Consider the following 18,583-nt stretch of genomic DNA (forward strand, 5'->3'; position numbering starts at 1 on the left):
CCCTCACATAAAACTTTTCTCACTCCGGCAATTGCAATCATCTACAGCCTGACAGACTATCTCCGACCCCAACATATGGCCTCTTCAGGTTGCCTGCAATTTGCTGCCCACTTGCACATTCAAGGGAGGGAGTGTTTCTAGGGAAGCACATTTAAATAACTGCAGGAAATGCATGCTAACCAACTATTAAGTATTAATCAATCTAGTCCTTCAATCATAAATACAAACCATCCAAAGATCAGAAGATAATTAGGGAAAAGGAATAGCACAAAAGAGAAGCAAGAAAATGAGTCAGGTCAGGTACGGTGGCTCACGCCTTTAAGTAATCCCAGCACTTTGGGAGGCCGAGGCAGGTGGATTACTTGAGGTCAGGAGTTCAAGATCAGTCTGGTCAACATGGCAAAACCCAGTCTCTACTAAAAATACAAAAAGTAGCCGGGTGTGGTGGTGCGCACCTGTAATCCCAGTGACTCAGGAGGCTGAGGCAGGAGAATCGCTTGAACCTGGGAGATGGGAGGTTGCAGTGAGCTGAGATCGGATCACTGCACCCCAGTCTGGGCAACAGAGCAAGACTCCATCTCAAAAAAAAAGAAAATGAGTCAACTAACCCCAAAAGTAACATTAATAATTCAGGGAAGAAAGGAGAAAGTTTTTTTAAAAAGTTATTTGCTTTTTTAAATGCAATTCAAGAAGATGTGGCAAATATAAAACATGAATAAGCTTCTATAGATAAGAAACAATCAGAACACAAAGAGTTCTCAAAATTAAAACTATAATTTTCCAAATTAAAAAATGCAGTGATGGACAAGATGAATTATAAAAGTAGAAGCTTTAGACGAATTTAAAGATCTGGGAAGAGAAAAGGAGATAGAGAGTGGTAGGGAAAGGTACAGAGACATATATTATAAATTCAAGAAGCTCATCCATTTAATAGCAGTGGCAAAGAGAAAAAGAGACTTGGATGGGAACAAAATAATAGAAGATAATTCCTCTGGGCTAAGAAAACAGAACGCAAGGGGCCAACAGGTGCCAAGCCGGAAGAATGAGGAAGGACTCACATCTAGATACATATAGGGAAATTTCAGGACTCCAAGGACAGAGAAAATTCTAGAGGGGGAAAAAATGAGACTGACATCAGACTTCTATCAGTAGTAGTGGGGGCTAGAAGATAATGAAATAATTTATACAAAGTTATGAGGAACAAGGTTTTACAGTATATTTCATAAAACTAAGACAGCATAAATACTGATGAACAAAACAGAAAAGGCTGCCATTAAACTATGACATATCACTGATTATAAAACACATTCCCATTTCAAAGAAGTTAAAATTTGGCAGGCGGGAAGGCAGGGAGTGTAACTTACTATTGATGAAATAACAATGCCTATATTCAGACAAATTATCCATCAATATGAGGATAAAAGAAAGACATTTTCAAAAATTCTGTAAGTCTACTATCTATGCCTCCTCCATGAAAAACTTACTTGACCAAGTACTCCAACATATCAAGGAGGAAATCTATGTGGATAACAGTACCATAGGAGTCATGTATGAGTGTTAGAACTATAAGAAGTATAAAAATATATACATGTTTCATTAAACTGAGATGCTTAAAGAGTATCACATTTAAAGAGCAAAGTTTTCAGGACATTTGGTGATTCCTTTCTATGGGTCTGCCCATGCTACTAGTTGTAGAAAAAGTAACATTTACATAATCTTACTACCATGAAAATGTCATTCACTAATTTGCAATTTTTAGAAGCAATCTGTAGATGAAGCATGAAAATCTCAAGAGTTAAGAAATAGAATATAAATAATACAAATAGCATTACTAGACAAAACCCAACAAATGGGACTGACACAGCCAAGCACTTCATCTTTTATGTGGTCTTGTCAGCAGATGCTGTCCAAAATTGATAAACCAAGAAATAAAGACATATGCGTATTTTAAATTGTTGGCCATAATTGTTTCTAAGGAATAGACTTCATTGTTGTTATCTCATATTCTAATTTTTTTCCTTTTTTTGCTGTGTACATGCATGGGAAAAAAAAAATCACCCACACTGTCCAAAGGTGGACTTGGAAAAGTTCCCAGAATGTCATAGCATCTCTCTAAATAAGAGCTGTCTCATTCTACCTTTAAAAAAAAAAAAAAAGCAAACAAGTTTTCCAACGATTGGTAGGTCTCACTTCCATATATATACCAAAAAGAGATAAACGGATTTGTATCTAATGTCACAGAACCAGTTTTATGCCCCCCAAAAGTTAATACACTGGAAGCTGTACCTGATAGGTCCTTAGAACACGTAGCTAGCTTTTCCAAGTGACTGTTGATTTTCTCGATGGCTTTGAAGTTCTTATTCCTCTTCAGGACATCCACAACAGACCGAGACTGTCGATCCAGCAAAGTGGGATCTGCCCCAAAGCGCAGGAGCATCTGCACATCCTCTGTTTGTCCTAGGGCAGGCCAAAATGAGAAGGGGGGTTTGTCGTGGTTCCTACCATAAGATGTCCCCATGAGTGCTCTTCTTCTCAATCTCCTCCCAAGCAGCCCAGGGCAAAAGGACTAGGGTCCTCTGTTTGTGGAGCCTCAACTGCTAGCCTCAGGTAGTCCACCCAACTCCCTGAAGCAAGGAGTTCTGTGGAGAGTGGGAAGGACAATAGCTTTCAAGAGGTTCAGAAGTGCGCTTCTCTCTACCTTTCTCCCCTCTCCTTGGTAACAAGCAAGGAGAGGGGGAATCTTGTTACTAGGCAACAGTTACAGCTGTAAGGATAACATCAAGCTGTGACTTCAGATTTCTTTATTCCCTAGAGAGGAAACAAAATATTCTTCCAGGAGAAAAGTCTGCCTGGAGACAGGACATGAAAGCAGTGATTGCTTTGGCATCAAGGGCTGTTTTGTTGTCACTGTTACCACCCTCCTAGCCCCAACTCCCTGGATGCCAACTCCATTTGCTGCTCTGATGTATCTATTTGCCAAGCATCAAGGTATGTCTGTGGTCACAGATGCAACTGTTTGCAGAATGAAACAGGTATATCCCTGGGGGTACACAGGCTTAAATGGGCACAGAAAGTTAAATGAATCAATGCCTAATCTCCAACTTCCATATGTAAGCTTTCCTAAAATTCACCTCCTGAGAAGGCAACTGCCCTTCTCCCACTTTACAAAAAAAAAAAAAAAATTAAGTCATATTTCCTGCCCATTGAGAATCTCACTGTGGTAGGCAGAATTCTAAGCCCCCAAGATTTCTGACCTGCTGTGCATCCACACCTTTTCCCAGTTACTCAATCAAATACTAGCCTAGGTCCTGCTGTGATGAAACTTTGCAAATGAAACAAAGGTCCCAAATCAGTTTACCTTAATATAGGGAGATTATCCAAAGAGGCCTGACCTAATCACATGAGTCCTAAAGGTTAAAGTTCTAGAGGTCAGAGATTCAGAGTATGAGAGGGATTTGATGCACAAGAAATTCTCCTCTGCTGGTTTTGAAGATACAGGAGACAGGACAAGGAATGTGTGTGGCCTGCAGAAGCCAAGAGCAGCCTCTGGCTAATAACCAGAGCAGCCTGTAGCTAGTAACCAGCAGAGAAACTGGGATCTCAATCGACAATGGCAAAGAACTGGATTCTTCCACAACCATGTGAGCTTAAAAGACGGCCCAGAACTCCAGATGAGAACACAGTCAAAGCCAACACCTTCAGCCTTGCAAGACACTGAGCAGAAAACTCAGTCACATCATGTCACTTTACTGACCTAGAGAACTGTGGGCTAATAAACGGGTGTTGTTTCAAGCCCCTAAGTGTATGGTGACACAGCATAACTATAATATACTGCCCCAAAGGAGGTTAAAAACTCCTCACCTCCAAGGTATCAACCCAAAGGACAATTAAAACTAACTGATACCTGCAAAACCTCTTTTAAAAGGCACTACATAACCTATCCTTACCTACTTCCCCCCAGAATTTTATTTTTATGTTTAACAATTATAGAAATTTTACTATATTTATGTTGTTTTGATAAGCTTCATATTGATAATTAGTAATAATTCAATCCAGAAAAAAAGTAACGCTTACAGCCTTACAATCACAGAAACGTTGGAAGGACGTCATTTCCATTCTATTAAATACAAGTAAAGAAGTGAATTAACAGTTTTATTTTAAAATATCCATGTGTACAAAATTATACAAAATTCCACATATCAACTTAAATACCTACAGAGAGGTACACAGATTTTCAAAATTCTTTAAGGGGATAAGGAAGCAAAATTTGAAAACCGCCAACGAATTAGACTTATTTTTTTGTCTCGTCAGTATCCATTCTCCCTTTTTCTGAGAACCACCCAGTTTTCCTTTGAGAAAGCACCTCCTCTCTCTCAGCCTTACCTGATTTGATGGTGTGAACACCAGAAAGACAGACACACACCCCTGTGACAACCACATTCTCTACCACTTCACCAACGCCCAGGTCCAGGGGCTAACACTTAACCAGGATCTGGCCACTCAGATCATTCTGTTCTTCTGGCTCTGTCCCATACCCTCTTCCAGGGGCTAAATCCTGGCCAGGGCCTTACCAATCAGATCATTCCATTCTTCTGGCTCTAGTGATTCATTGGTTCATAGAGGACATGTGACCAAAGTCAGGTCACTAGGACACACTAGGAGGACTTGTACTGAACTATTGGGAGGAGGCATCCTCTTTGACTGAGATTGACAAATTGGCAGAAAGTAAGCCTGAAGGTTCTGGTGGCCTTAACTGAAAGGCAGCCTGTCTAAAAACGAAACTAACAGAAAGAAGAAATAACCACAAACCGCTATTGATGAAAACAAACAAACGCAACAACTCTCCCAACAACACTTTCAAAATGAACATATCAAACTTGATTTTCATTAGAACGTAATTATTTCTTCACACAAAGGACTAAGAGGCAAGACAGACTCTTGAAGACAGCTTTGGAGCGAGCAACTGAATCAAACTCTGGAGTCTTCAGTCATATGAGACAATAAATTCTCTTTCTTGCCTAAACCAGTTTGAATGTAGCTTCTAACCAAGACACATGCAATGATCCAACCTCACTTCTTCAATTTTAGGAGCTAACCATATCTAGACTTGGGTTCTGCTGCTGCCCTGCTCTGGTGAGTTCCTGAGCCCCTGCCGTCCTGGGCCTCTCAAATCTGTATGCACCAGAGCCAAAGAGACCATTGTAACAACAAGCACCCACCAAACTACAAACAAAGCTGAAGATTTCTAAGGCCCAACTGATGCTGCAATTTTTTCAAATGGGTTTAAAATTTAGGCCAACTTAAATAATCTGGAGAGTTCTTGATTCTGTATGTACCAAAAAATACTTAAGAAGGAGATAATAAACTCAGTGTTCAGGCAACATTTCTGGGGTTTAAGTTATCAATAGCTTTCAAAATCCAAATACATACCAATATGCTAGCACATCTTAAACATATACGCTTTTACTTGTACATCATAAAATATTTGCAGAAAAAAAATCTAAGATATTAGTAACATTCATTCCTTGGTGCCTAATGGACAGAGAAGAATAGAGACCCTTGATGTATACATTTTGTACCTTTTGATTTTTTAATATATTTAAAATTCAAATAAAATAAAAATATATCCAAATAAATAGCATGTACAATTCCTTCAAACAAGCAACTTCTTAACTAGGAAATCATCCTATAGATACAACCCCACTGATTCACAAACATATACGTAAAAAAGAATGGTCTCCAAGCATTGTTTTCAATTGCAAAATGAACTAAAATACATTTAACCATCTATCAGTATGAGCTGTTAAAAAAATGAAACTGCCATGCCGATACTATTAGGGAAAGATGACTAAGATACATTGTTGCTGAACAGAATGTAGAGCGTACCTACATTTATATTTAAAAGGGAAAATACTGGCATTATAAAAATACATTACTGGCAAAACTCACAAAAAAATGTTTTAGTAGTTGATTTTGTAGAAAGAGATTTACTTTTTATCACATTCTTTGGAAGTGTCTGAATTGTTTAAAGGAGTTTAAAACTATGAAACTATGTACTGACCATCGTTCACCAGTATTTTAAATAATAAACGATATACAGTTGGATAACATTCTGATTAATACCAAGTTGTTTTTCCTGGCTTCTGCTGAACAAGTAAAACAAACACTGAAAAGACTGAGCGTACATGTGAGGAATGAGTTGAGGTAAAGAAAAAACATGCGAGTCAATAGTTTAGATCGGGGTCCCCAACCCCCCAGCTGTGGACAGGTGCTGGTCAGTGGCCTGTTAGGAAGCAGGCCTCACGGTAGGAGGTGTGTGGAGGAGAGCGAGCATCACCACCTGAGCTCCACCTCCTGTCAGATCAGTAGCAGCATTGGATTCTTGTAGGAGTGCAAACCCTATTGTGAACTGCGCATGTGAGGCATCTAGGATCTATATTGCCACTCTTGAGAATCTAACTAATGCCTGGTAATCTCAGGTGGAACAATTTCATCCCAAAACTATCCTCTTCTCCCACCCCCAACTACACCCCACCATCTGTGCAAAAATTGTCTTGCACAAAACCAGTCCCTGGTGCCAAAAAGGTTGGGGACCACTGGATTAGATTACAAGAGTTTGTTCACTCATTTACAGCTGCAGGTCCTAAACTGCCAACATCTCTAACCATCTGATTAGTTTCCATGAGCCACATCTTAGATATTCCATGAATCATGACCTTTTAGTCAATGTAGCAACAGGGATTTCAACTTACATGTTCTTACCTGTAAGTGAGGGCTACACAACTAGAATACATGGATACCAGGAGGGAAACAACAGACACTAGGGCCCACTTGAGAGTGTAAGGTGTAAGGAAGGAGAGGATCAAAAAAAACCACTTATCAGCTACTATACTTACTACCCAGGTGATGAAATGATCTGTACACAAAACCGCTATGACATGCAGTTTACCTATATAATAAACCTACACATGTACCCCCCTGAACCTAAAATAAAAGTTCAAAACAAAAAAGAAAGAAAAAAAATGGCTCACTAAAAGAATCTTTTTAAATGCCCATTTAACTGTCTTGTTTAATTAAAACGTACTAGGATTTTCCTAGTTTCCTCATCCTGGATAGGGAGGCTGCTGGGTTGTTGGCAATAATAAAATTTTTCTTTAAGGAATTTTGCTAACAAACCATTGCATTTTTAGATATAAATGCTTTTAAATTATCAATTTAAATTGCCTGACTAATTAGAATCATTTATTTCACTTGATACACATGGCTTCAGGAAAATTTTCAATTTACCTGGAAGTGACTTATCCCTTGGGTTGCTCAGAATGATTGCATATTAGAAGCATGGGCTTCCCTGTGACTTTTGTTTTGGCAATTGTTTAAAGAAAAAGAAAGAAAACCATTTACATATACATACACAAAACAAAACAACCAGAATGATTCTCAGGCTTACGAGAAGCCAAGTTATGATTAATGACTATGAGAATTTCCCCCAACATTTAGAAAATCTGTTCTCTACTGCAGAGGAAATAATATACCACGGTATCGAATGCTCTTTACTGATAAAGGAAGCAACTACAGAGAGCTCTTGTTTCTTTGTTCAAAGTAACCAGTGCTATTGATGAAAAAAAACAACAAACCCAACAACTCTCCCAACACCATTTGAAAATGAACATATCAAACTTGATTTTCATTACAATGTAGTTATTTCTTCACACTAGTAAATGAAAAACCAAGACCCAGATTTTATATTTTATATTATACACACACACATCATCATCATCATCATCATCATCATCATCATCATCATCATCATCTTCTGGACAAGAATGCCAAGTTAGTCTTTCTTCATAAAAAGCAATTACAATTTAAGAAAAATCCACACTTTTCTCTTTTGCCAGCATCAAGTTGGCCTCATTTGAATCTTTCCGTCTCATGAGAAATATCGATTCTCCATTGCTGTCTGTGGCACCAATTATTCTTTCAGGATTAAGACCTCTAGCAAGCCCTCTTGGTTTCTCAGCAGCATCTTTTTCCTTCTTGGATTCGCTGTCATCAGATTTACTGTGAGATACAGTATTTTGTAATTTCTTTTCTTTACTTAATTTGGGAATTAATAAATGCTTCAATTAACTCTGGAGAATCTAAATTTTCTTCAGGTAACCAAGCATTGTTTCACGATGTTCTTCCATCTGCAGGTCTGTAGCATCTGTAAATTCCTTCCACTTGAAGAAATAGCCACTTTCCCTTTCACTACGTATCAATCTACTACTTTTTCCACCACAAATTCTCTAACGTTTTTACTCTTTCCTTTCTGTTTTTTTCCCCTTGTTTGCAATGTAGCTTGATTGGAGGCCCTTTTCTTATTGCACACTTGAAGAGCCACTATTCACTGCCTCTCAGCATTTCTGGGTCATGGGTCTGTGGCATCTCCAACCCTGTGCACCTTAAGCTCAAGCCAGATCCAATGAACTTTTTTTTATCAAAAGCATGAACTTTCAATATTTTCCCCCTTTAAAATATTTTTTCAGTTGAGATACAGCTCATATAACAAAAAATCCATTCTTTTAAAGTGTATTATTTGCCCGGGTGTGGTGGCTCATGCCGGTAATCCCAGCACTTTGGGAGGCCGAGGCAGGCAGATCACCTGAGCTCAGGAGTCCAAGACCAATCTGGCCAACACGGTGAAACATAATCTCTACTAAAAATACAAAAATTAGCCAGGCATGGTGGCATGTGCCTGTAGTCCCAGCTACTCAGGAGGCTGAGGCAGGAGAATGGCATGAACCCGGGAGGCGGAGCTTACAGTGAGCAGGGATCACACCACTGCACTCCACCTGGGTGACAGAGCGAGCGAGACTCCATCGCAAAAAAAAAAAAAAAAAATTAGCCAGGCATGGTGGCACATGTCTGTAGTCCCAGCTACTTGGGAGGCTGAAGCAGGAGAATCGCTTGAACCCAGGAGGCAGAGATTACAGTAAGCCGAGATCACATCACTGCACTCCAGCCTGGGCGACAGAAGGAGAATCTCTCTCAATAAATATAAACTGTATAATTTAATTAGTTTTAGTATATTTATGAAGTTGTACAACCATCACCACTATCCAATTCCAGAACATTTTCATCACCCCTAAAATAAGTCTCATACACGTTAAGTTGTTCTCTACTCCCCCCTTCCCCAACCCCTGGCAACCAGTAATCTACTTTCTGTCTCTAGGATTTCCTTATTCTGGACATTTCATATCAACGAAATCACATAACATGTGGTCTTTTTTGTCTGCTTCTTTCACCTAGCATAACGCTTGCAAGGTTCGTCCGTGTTGTTGCATGTATCAGTACTTCCTTTTTATGGTTGAATAATATTCCCTTGCATGGATATGGCATATTTTGTTTATCCATTCCTCAGTTGACAGAGATTTGGGTTGTATCCACTTTTCTGGCTATTATGAATAATGCTGGCATGAATAACCATGTATAAGTTCTTATTTGGGCATGTTTACATTTTTTCTGGTATATACCTATGAGCGACATATTTGGTCTTATGGTAACTGTTTAACTTTCTGAGCAACTGTCAAACTGTTTTCCAAAGCAGATGCAGCGTTTTTCTTACCCACCAGCAATGCATGAAGGATCCAAGTTTTCCATTTCCTTGTCAACATTTGTTATCTTTTTTTATTTTAGTCATCCTGGTGGGTATAAAGTGTACTGAAAATTTTTAAACTGGTTTTTAGAAAGGTGATTCAAAGACGCCTATAACACATGAATAGGCAAAGAGATAAATAGAATAAAACAGAAAGTTCAGCATTAGTAGCATCTCAAATTACTGAGGTTAAGACAGACTTTTAAATAAATAGTACAGAGACAAATAGGTAATCATTTGGAAGAAAGTAAAGCTACATTCTTACAATAAACTACAATGGACCAAGAATCTAAATGTAAAAAAATGAAACACTACAGGCACCTGAAGACAATACGGGTGAGTTCTTCTTTAACTTTGGTGTAAGGAAAGACTTTGTAACTCCAAATCTGGGGGCAATAAACAATAGATTGATAAATTTGACTATATAAAAAGAAAAACAAATTGCATGACAAAAAACACCAAAGTCAGAAGACAACTGACAAACTAGGAGAAAATAATTGCAATATATACCACGGACAAAAGCTAATGAGCAAAGAATTCCTAAAAATTGAGGACAAAGGACCAAAAACCATATAGAAAATGGGAAAGAGATATGAACATATATATAATTCATAGTATTAAATGATTCTTAAACACATTCTTAAAAGTGCAACCTCACACTTAGAGAAATGCAAATTAAAACTATACTGAAAAGAACAATTCTCACCTATGGGATCAGAAAACTTTTTAAAATAAGACAACAAATTCTATTGGTGAGACTGTTGTGAGAGAAGCACCCTCACACATTGTTGGTGGTAACTCAAATTGGTACAACCCTCTCCTGGATGAAAAGTTGATATTATCTAACAAAACTACATATGCATTTATACATATGAATTAATATGGAGTGGTTTCCAGGACACACTCTCAGTGAAAAAAATCAGGTGAGGTGCAATGGCTCATGCCTGTAATCTCAGCATTTTGTGACACCAAGGCAGGCAGATCACTTGAGCCCAGGAGTTTGAGACCAACCTGGAAAACATGGCAAAACTCTGTCTCTACCAATAACAACAAAAAAATAGCCAGGCATGGTAGCACATATCTAGTCTTTGCTCCTCAGGAGGCTGAGGTGGGAGGATCGCTTGAGCTTGGGTGCGTGAGGCTGCAGTGAGCCAAGACTGCACCTCTGCATTCCAGACTGGGTGACAGAGTAAGACCCTGTCTTAAAACACACACACACACACACACACACACACACACACACACACACACAGAAAAGAAAAGAGAAGAAAGAAAAAGTGCCAAAGAGTAACTACACAACGAAACTCTTCAAGAAAAAAAAAAAAAAGGAGGTATAAGAAAATAGCATGTGTGTGCTCATTGCTGCAAAAGAAATCCAGAAAGAATAGGCCTGAAATTAAAGAAACTGATAATCTATAAGACTGGATGGGCAGGGGGCAGAAAGGAAGAGGAAATGGAAATGGCCGGGGAGCAAGGATGAGAAGGAAGTGACATTTCTCTAAGCTTATCTTTTGTTAAGTTCTGACTCCTAGAATGATGGTAATATTTCACAGGCCCTTCATATACCCAAACTATAAACAAAATTAATCAGGATGTGGGGCGAATCCAAAAATGGAACACAATCACTAAAAAAATGAGTCTGAGTGTTCTACAAATTACTAACAAAACCATAGTAAAGGGGGTGGGAAAGAAAAGAACTACCAGTATCTTAACAGGATGCTCAAAGGCTAAAGACAAAAAACGCTGAATACAAATGAACATAAAATGAATATAAATCTAGTCAGTAAATGTGTTTCTCACAGAGGTATTATGGGTTACCTAGTCTGAAACTCATAAACTGAGTAAGTATAAATATATTGTAGATGAACAATGTTACAAATAAAAAAGGCTGAATGATCATGGTGTTTGGACTGGAATCAGAGGTATCAGTATAAACTCATGGTTTTTAACATAGACATACACAGAGAGATACAATAATACAGATCTACAACTGTATTATTGATGTACATCTGTATTATATAGATCCTACATGTGATTATATACTACTTCATCAGTTAGTGCACATACACGTATGTCCTAGCTCTTATCTGCCGAGAAGTCCTAGAAACAATGACACTCCACTTAGCAATGGCATACCTAGTACCAGATCTTGTATCCTCTAACATGCTCCGATAGGAACCAGGGATCCTTAGAGAAGTGGATGATTCCAGGGCTGGGACAGGGAACACGCAATATGAACGTGGAACACCTTGTGGTGTCTGAAAGTAAGGAAGTGCTCAAATAAAGATGGGGACTTTTTAAAGGAACACAGGGGCCAGTCTGAAGAATGCCTTATGGCTAAAGCTGGAGCAATGTTAGCAACAAAATAAATAATCATAGCATTGGATTTTATCCCATAGAATAAAATAAATATCCGAGTCCATACTGAAATCATTAAATAATTGAATATACAGGGAGAAGGAACAGCTCTTCATTACAGAAGAATTCCAAGAAATAGGGTGGGAGTGGTAGCTCACGCCTGTGATCCCAGCACTTTGGGAGGCCCAGGTGGGTGAATCGCCTGAGGTCAAGAGATCGAGACCATCCTGGCCTACATGGTGAAACCCCATCTCTACTAAAAATATAAAAATTAGCTGAGCGTGGTGGCATGCACCTGTAATCCCAGCTACTCGGGAGGCTGAGGCAGGAGAATCGCTTGAACCCAGGAGGCAGAGGTTGCAGCGAGCCCAGATTGCACCACTGCACTCCAGCCTGGATACAGAGCGAGACTCTGTCTCGGCGGGGGAAGGGGGAAGAAAATATTTCAAACAATAAATGGAGACAGAAAGAAGAAAAACTTTAAATCAACATTAATCAAAGACCATAGTAATATCTGTAGCTGTCAAGATCTACCAATGGATAAAAAAATTTGTGGGCAGAAGTTTGAGGAGAAACAAGGTATGTGCACAGTTTCAAAGTATCCCCTCCAAGATACTCATTAACTACAAAAGAAAAGATAGTAATTTTAGAGTGGAGAAGCTCCAACATCACACCTTGACCAATAACCGAGGTTAATATAAGAATTATTGACATCATGAACCCCTTGGTACGATTCACTGAGGACACAAAATCGTTTCTGTAATATTGTTACCAAAAACACGTAACTTCATTCCAGTCATAACAGAATATCAAACAAACAAAAATTGATAGATAGTCTACCAAATAACTGACTACTACTCTCCGAAAGGGTCAAGGTAACAAAAGGCAAGGAAAGACTGAGGAATGGTCACAGACTACAGAACACTAAGGAAACAAAAACTAAATGCAATGTGGGATCCTGGAACAGAAAAGGTACATTAGTAAAAAAAGCTGGTAAACTCATACGAGGTCTGTATATTAGTGGACAGTATTATATCAGTGTTAATTTCTTCATTTTGATAATTACACTTTGCTTTTATTTTATTTTTTAGAGACAGGGTCTCAGTCAATTGACCAGGCTGAATGCAGCAGCACGATCGTAGTTCACGGCAGCCTCGAACTCCTGGGCTCAAGCCATCTTCCCGCCTCAGCCTCCTGAGTAGCTAGGACTACGGGCCTGTGCCACCACACCCAGCTAATTTTTTTATGTTCATTTTTATAGAGACAGGATCTCACTATGTTGCCTCTGGTCTCAAACTCCTGGGTTCAAGTGATCCTCCCACCTTGGCCTCCCATAGTGCTGGGATTACAGGCAGGAGGCACTGTGCTGGCCTAAACTTTGATTATATAACATGATAACTTTATGAGGAGGCTGGGTGAGGGGAGTACAGAAAATCTCTGAACTATTTTTGCGACTTTTCTGTAAGTTTAAAATTAGTTCAAAATAAAACATTTAAAAAAATAGAGACAAGATTTTCCCTGATGAAAAAGAGGAAGATGAAGAGGGTTTGGGAGAAAGCAGAAGAAGGAGAAGGAGCCTGTGAGAGCTGAGAAGCCTCTTTCGTTGGAGGTCATAGTGGAAGCCTATGTTGACATCTATATGAAGGAAGAAAACGTCCTCCTTTTTTTTTTTTTCTTTTTTTTTTTTAGGCAGGAACTTGCTCTGTCACACAGGCTGAAATGCAGTGGCGTGATCTTAGCTCACTTCAACCTCCACCTCCCAAGTTCAAGTGATTCTCCTGCCTCAGCCTCCCGAGTAACTAGGACTACAGGTGCCCACCACCACTCCCAGTTAATTTTGCCATGTTGCCCAGTCTGGTCTCAAACTCCTGGGCTCAAGTGATCCACCCACCTTAGCCTCCCAAAGTGCTAGGATTACAGGTGTGAGCCACCACACCCAGCCAGCCCTCTCTTTACTTCACATTTTATCCTCCCAACTTTCAGAAAGTTAGGGTTTCTGTATTAGAACTAGTATAAAATTGTTATTCTAAGCCACATACAGAGTCTAAGCCACATATGGCTATAGAGCACTTGAAATGCATGAGATGTGGTGAAAAGAGTGAAACACATGCTAGATTTCAAAGACAGTACAAAACAAAAAATAAAGAGAAAAATGGCCGGGCGCGGTGGCTCACACCTGTACTCCCAGCATTTTGGGAGGCCAAGGCAGGTAGACCACAAGGTCAGGAAATCAAGACCATCCTGGCTAACATGCTGAAACCCCATCTCTACTAAAAATACAATAAATTAGCCGGGCATAGTGGCATGTGCCTGTACTCCCAGATGCTTGGGAGGCTGAGGTAGGTGTTGACAGCTACAGGTATTACTATGGTCTTTGATTAATGTTGATTTAAAATTTTTGTTCCTTCTGTCTATGTTTATTATTTTCTTTTGTTTTTTTTTTTTTTTTGGTTTTTTTTTTTTTTTTTTTTTTTGAGATGGAGTCTCACTCTGTCACCCAGGCTGGAGTGCAGTGGCACAATCTCAGCTCACTGCAAGCTCCACCTCCTGGGTTCAAGCGATTCTTCTACCTCAGACTCCTGAGTAGCTGGGACTACAAGTGCGTGCCATTATGCCACATGCATGTCAGGAGACCTGGAGATGTGTTTTTGGCAAATCAGAGAGTCAGACAGGAAGTATTTTTTCTTGAAGATTTGCAGGGTAGAGATATGTAAAGAGAGCACAATGATTGTTGTGGCACATTCTTTAACCATAAATTACTAGACTAATGTTAGGTTTAGCACAGTGGTATGCTAAGACCCAGTTCATATCAGTTCACAAGAGCCAATTGTTTAATGTCCAGAAATGTTGCAAGCTGGTTGATAAAAATTATAATTAAAAAAATTATATGACAAACAAAACCCATCACTTCCTAATAATTTTTACTATATTTTGCTATTATCTATGATGAGGTTTCTCTACTTCTATCTTAATATGTATCTGCATGATAAAAATAAAATATAATAACGTCCTACCACACATCTCTTCCCAACTCTGTGTTGTATGACATCACATTGGTAGCATGAATTATGCCACCATGGGAGTATTTCCACACTTGTCCAACCCATGGCCCACACAAATTTGTAAATTTTCTTAAAACATTATGAGATTTGTGCACGGACCTTCTTTTTTTTTTTTTTTTTTTTTTTTTTAACTCATCAGCCATCTTTAGTATTACTGTATTTTATGTGTGGCCCAAGACAATTCTTATTCCAATGTGGCCCAGGGAAGCCAAAAGATCAGACACCCCTGATTATACCATGGAACTCAAGAAATGCTACAATTCATGGCTTTTCTCTTGAAGAGCTAGTTGTTTGCCAGAATATCACTGTCTTTAAGAAGGGACTAAAACACAGAGAACATCGAAAGAACAGATAATAAATAACAAGGGTTAGGATGTGAAGAAGCTAGAATCGTCACACACTGCTGGTGAGACTATAAAATGGTACAGCCACTTTGGGAAACAGTCTGGCAATTCCTCAAAAGGTTAAACATAGTGTTACCATATGATCCAGCAATTCTCCTCCTGGGTATCTAGCTGGGAAAAATGAAAACAAACGCCCTGTACACAAATATTGACAGCAGCATTATTCATACTAGCCGGAAAGTGGAAACAACTCAAACACCCGTCAACTGAAGAACGAATAAACAAAACATGGTGTATTTATACAATAGAATATTATTTGGCAAGAAAAGGGAATTAAGTATTGATTCATTCTACAACACGGATAAACCTTGAAAATATGCTGGTGAAAGAAGCCAGTCACAAAAGGCCTTATATTCTATGATTCCACTTACGTGAAATATCCAGAATAGGCAAATCCATAGAGACAAAAAGTGATGGTTGCTTAGGGCTTGGGGATGAGGGAAATGGAATGACTGCTAACGGATGCAGTGTTTCTTTTTAGGATAAAAACGTTCTAAAATGTACTGTAATGATACTTGCACAGCTCTGAATAGATCAAAAAGCATTTAACTGTACACTTTAAACAGGTAAATTATATAGTATATGAATAACATTTCAATAAAGCTCAAAAATCCACAGAATGCTTTTCCTTTGTTTCCCTACATATAGGTTCCTAGGTCCCAGTTCAGTGGGAATGACATTAGAGAAACAAGCCTCGCTGGGCTCCTCCTGAGAGATGCTGAAGGGAGGACAGTTTCCTACGAGTAACCACCAGACCAGAGGTCCCCAAAAGGAGGACTTCAGGCTGCTTCTAGTTCACAGGCATGTTTAAATCTGAGCAGACAGCTGAAAAATCACAAGATTCACAGTTTTTAAAAATCCAGATTTCTGGCCGGGCATGGTGGCTCATGCCTATATCCCAGTTCTTTGGGAGGCCAAGGCAGGTGGATCACTTGAGGTCAGGAGTTCAAGAACAGCCTGGCCAACATAACTACTAAAGTTACAAAAATTAGCTGGGCATGGTGGTGTGCACCTGTAGTCCCAACTACTCGGGAGAGGCTAAGGCAGGAGAATCGCTTGAACCCGGGAGGCGGAGGTTGCAGTGAGCCAAGATGGTGCCACTGTTCCAGCCTGGGCGACAGAGCGAGACTCCGTCTCAAAAAAAATCCAGATGTCCAACATCTCTTGCCATGAGAAGATGACAGCCCAGCCTGGTTCCTATGATCAGCTCCAGGCTGCAGCAGCACAAGCTCCTCACCACTCCCTGTCACCTCCCTTCCACAGAGTCTGAGAGTCCATCATCATTATGGGAAATAGTATGTTCTTCTCTGTCCCAAACAGAAAGCAAAAACTGAGGGGTCTGAGAGTTTCAAGAAAAGTGAGTGACATCAGAGAGCTCTGTAAGAGTGAACACAGCCTTCCTGCTTCCCAGGCTAACATGGTGCACTGGTGTCAGAAGAACCAGCTTCTCCTCGCATGTGCCAGCCTCACTCCCTCATGTGCCCGGTCTGGCCCCAGCAGGTAAGGGAAGATGCAATCCCTGTGTTAGATTCTAAGTGCCATGAAGGCAGAACCATGTGCAGTTCGGTTCATAATTCCTCTCTGGCAGCTAACACAGATTTGGCATAAAATAAAATGAGTAACCATGTGATGAAGGAGGGAACAAAGGCAGCCAGGAGCCCATTTTCTTGAAACCATTCAACCCCACAGAAGCCATTTCAAGATGAAAGAGCACTTGAAGCCCAGCAATTCTTCCTTCTCTCACCTCACCTTCTTTCTGCATACAGCTTATCCACCCACCAACCAAAATCAAGTTTAGTTCAAGGGGAAGTTTAGCCCTCTGAACCAGCTAGGGATAGAATGGGTAAAACAAGGCAGTTGTGGGTCCTCAAAGCCTGACACCAGCCAGCCACAGTGCACCCTCTGACACTTGAAGTCACTACTGTGAGTAGTGAGGTGCCACTACTCACGCTTGACGAGGTATCCTGGGGAGTGGGCAGCGACGACGTGCAGGACAGTGCAGCCATCTCCGTCCTTCTGGTTAATGCGGCCTTTCCACTCGGGCTTGTGATCCATTAACCACCGGAAAAGATGGTTTTCCCCTGAAGGGAATTAGAATGACTTACTAATGTTTTCCACATACAGAAAGTCAGCAAAGTTCATTTGTGCAGCAGCAATAGATTAAAAAGAAAGAAAGAAAATCAGCAAAGCAAGTCAACATGGACCACACTAAGGTAACCAAATGAGGAATCCAACATACGTTTCCACTCACCGCAAACAGGTGTGGGAAGACACGGGCATTTGTCAAGTAAGAGGATGAGTTATAGAAAGCGACCCAGAATCAACGTAGGTCAGGTTCCCTAGAAGCCTGAGATAGGGATTCTTATACATATGACTGAGCTAGAGATAGCACGAGAAAGAGCAAGAGAGGCAGGACAGGTAGGGGAAGCAGCTAAGCAAGGTAGTAATCCTAGTAGGGTCACTCCAGCCTGACCTCATGAGCAGCTCTGCAGCAGGAATGCACCACAGCCTAGACCCACCTTGAGGCACTGGGGCTGGCCTTTTGAATCCCCATGTCAGTCAATCAAGAGCTACAGAATGCACTCAGGGAGAGAGGCAAGGTCCAGAGAGAACCTCTCTGGGAAGTGGTTTCTGTTGACAAAGAGCAATGCTCTGCCCAAGGGGCCAGCTGTGAGTTGTTAGCAGCTAACATTGACAGCAGGTGGGGGTGAGGGGGTTGGTGGCAAAGAGGATCTAGGTGAGGCGCAACAGCCTCCACTTTAATAATCAAGCCAGTATCTCTGATGAGATTACCCTACTGCATTATTATCCATGGGACATATATATTCAATTCCTTCCTTGGAGTTCCTGGTATCTAGGAAAGCCACAAACCTCTGCCAACTCTTTGGACTCCCATTTGTCACCATGTCAGAGTTCTCTGAGAAACAAATGAAGGATTAAAGCTTACCAACTTGAAGGCTCAATCTTACTGATACCCCCTACAATCACAGGAACTAACTTAAAAGGAGACGCAATGGGGAACCATGACATTCATAACCAGAGCCACACTTCTCTGCATTCCAGTTTCCTCACTTGAAACTGGGAGGATTAGATTAAGTAGCTTTGAATCAGGCTTTACTTTTAAA

At 40.1% G+C, this 18,583-nt stretch overlaps 1 protein-coding gene and 1 pseudogene across 6 annotated transcripts in view; both read right to left on the reverse strand.

The window, feature by feature from the left end:
* Positions 1-18,583, reverse strand: part of TRANK1 (tetratricopeptide repeat and ankyrin repeat containing 1) — a 117,962-nt gene that overhangs the window by 44,525 nt on the left and 54,854 nt on the right. For 5 of the 6 annotated variants that reach the window (XM_015445636.4, XM_005546621.5, XM_065540342.2 and 2 more), the window contains 2 exons: positions 17,408-17,539; positions 2,287-2,457 (listed from right to left, as the gene is read on the reverse strand). In XM_015445636.4, the coding sequence (XP_015301122.2) occupies positions 2,287-2,457; positions 17,408-17,539 (303 nt within the window). The remainder of the gene's footprint in view (positions 1-2,286; positions 2,458-17,407; positions 17,540-18,583) is intronic. The other variant, XM_045386500.3, reaches the window with a different exon arrangement.
* Positions 7,602-8,383, reverse strand: LOC102131970 (chromobox protein homolog 3 pseudogene; annotated as a pseudogene).

The sequence above is a fragment of the Macaca fascicularis genome, chromosome 2, assembly GCF_037993035.2.
Source record: "Macaca fascicularis isolate 582-1 chromosome 2, T2T-MFA8v1.1".
Classification (NCBI taxonomy): Eukaryota; Metazoa; Chordata; class Mammalia; order Primates; family Cercopithecidae; genus Macaca; species Macaca fascicularis.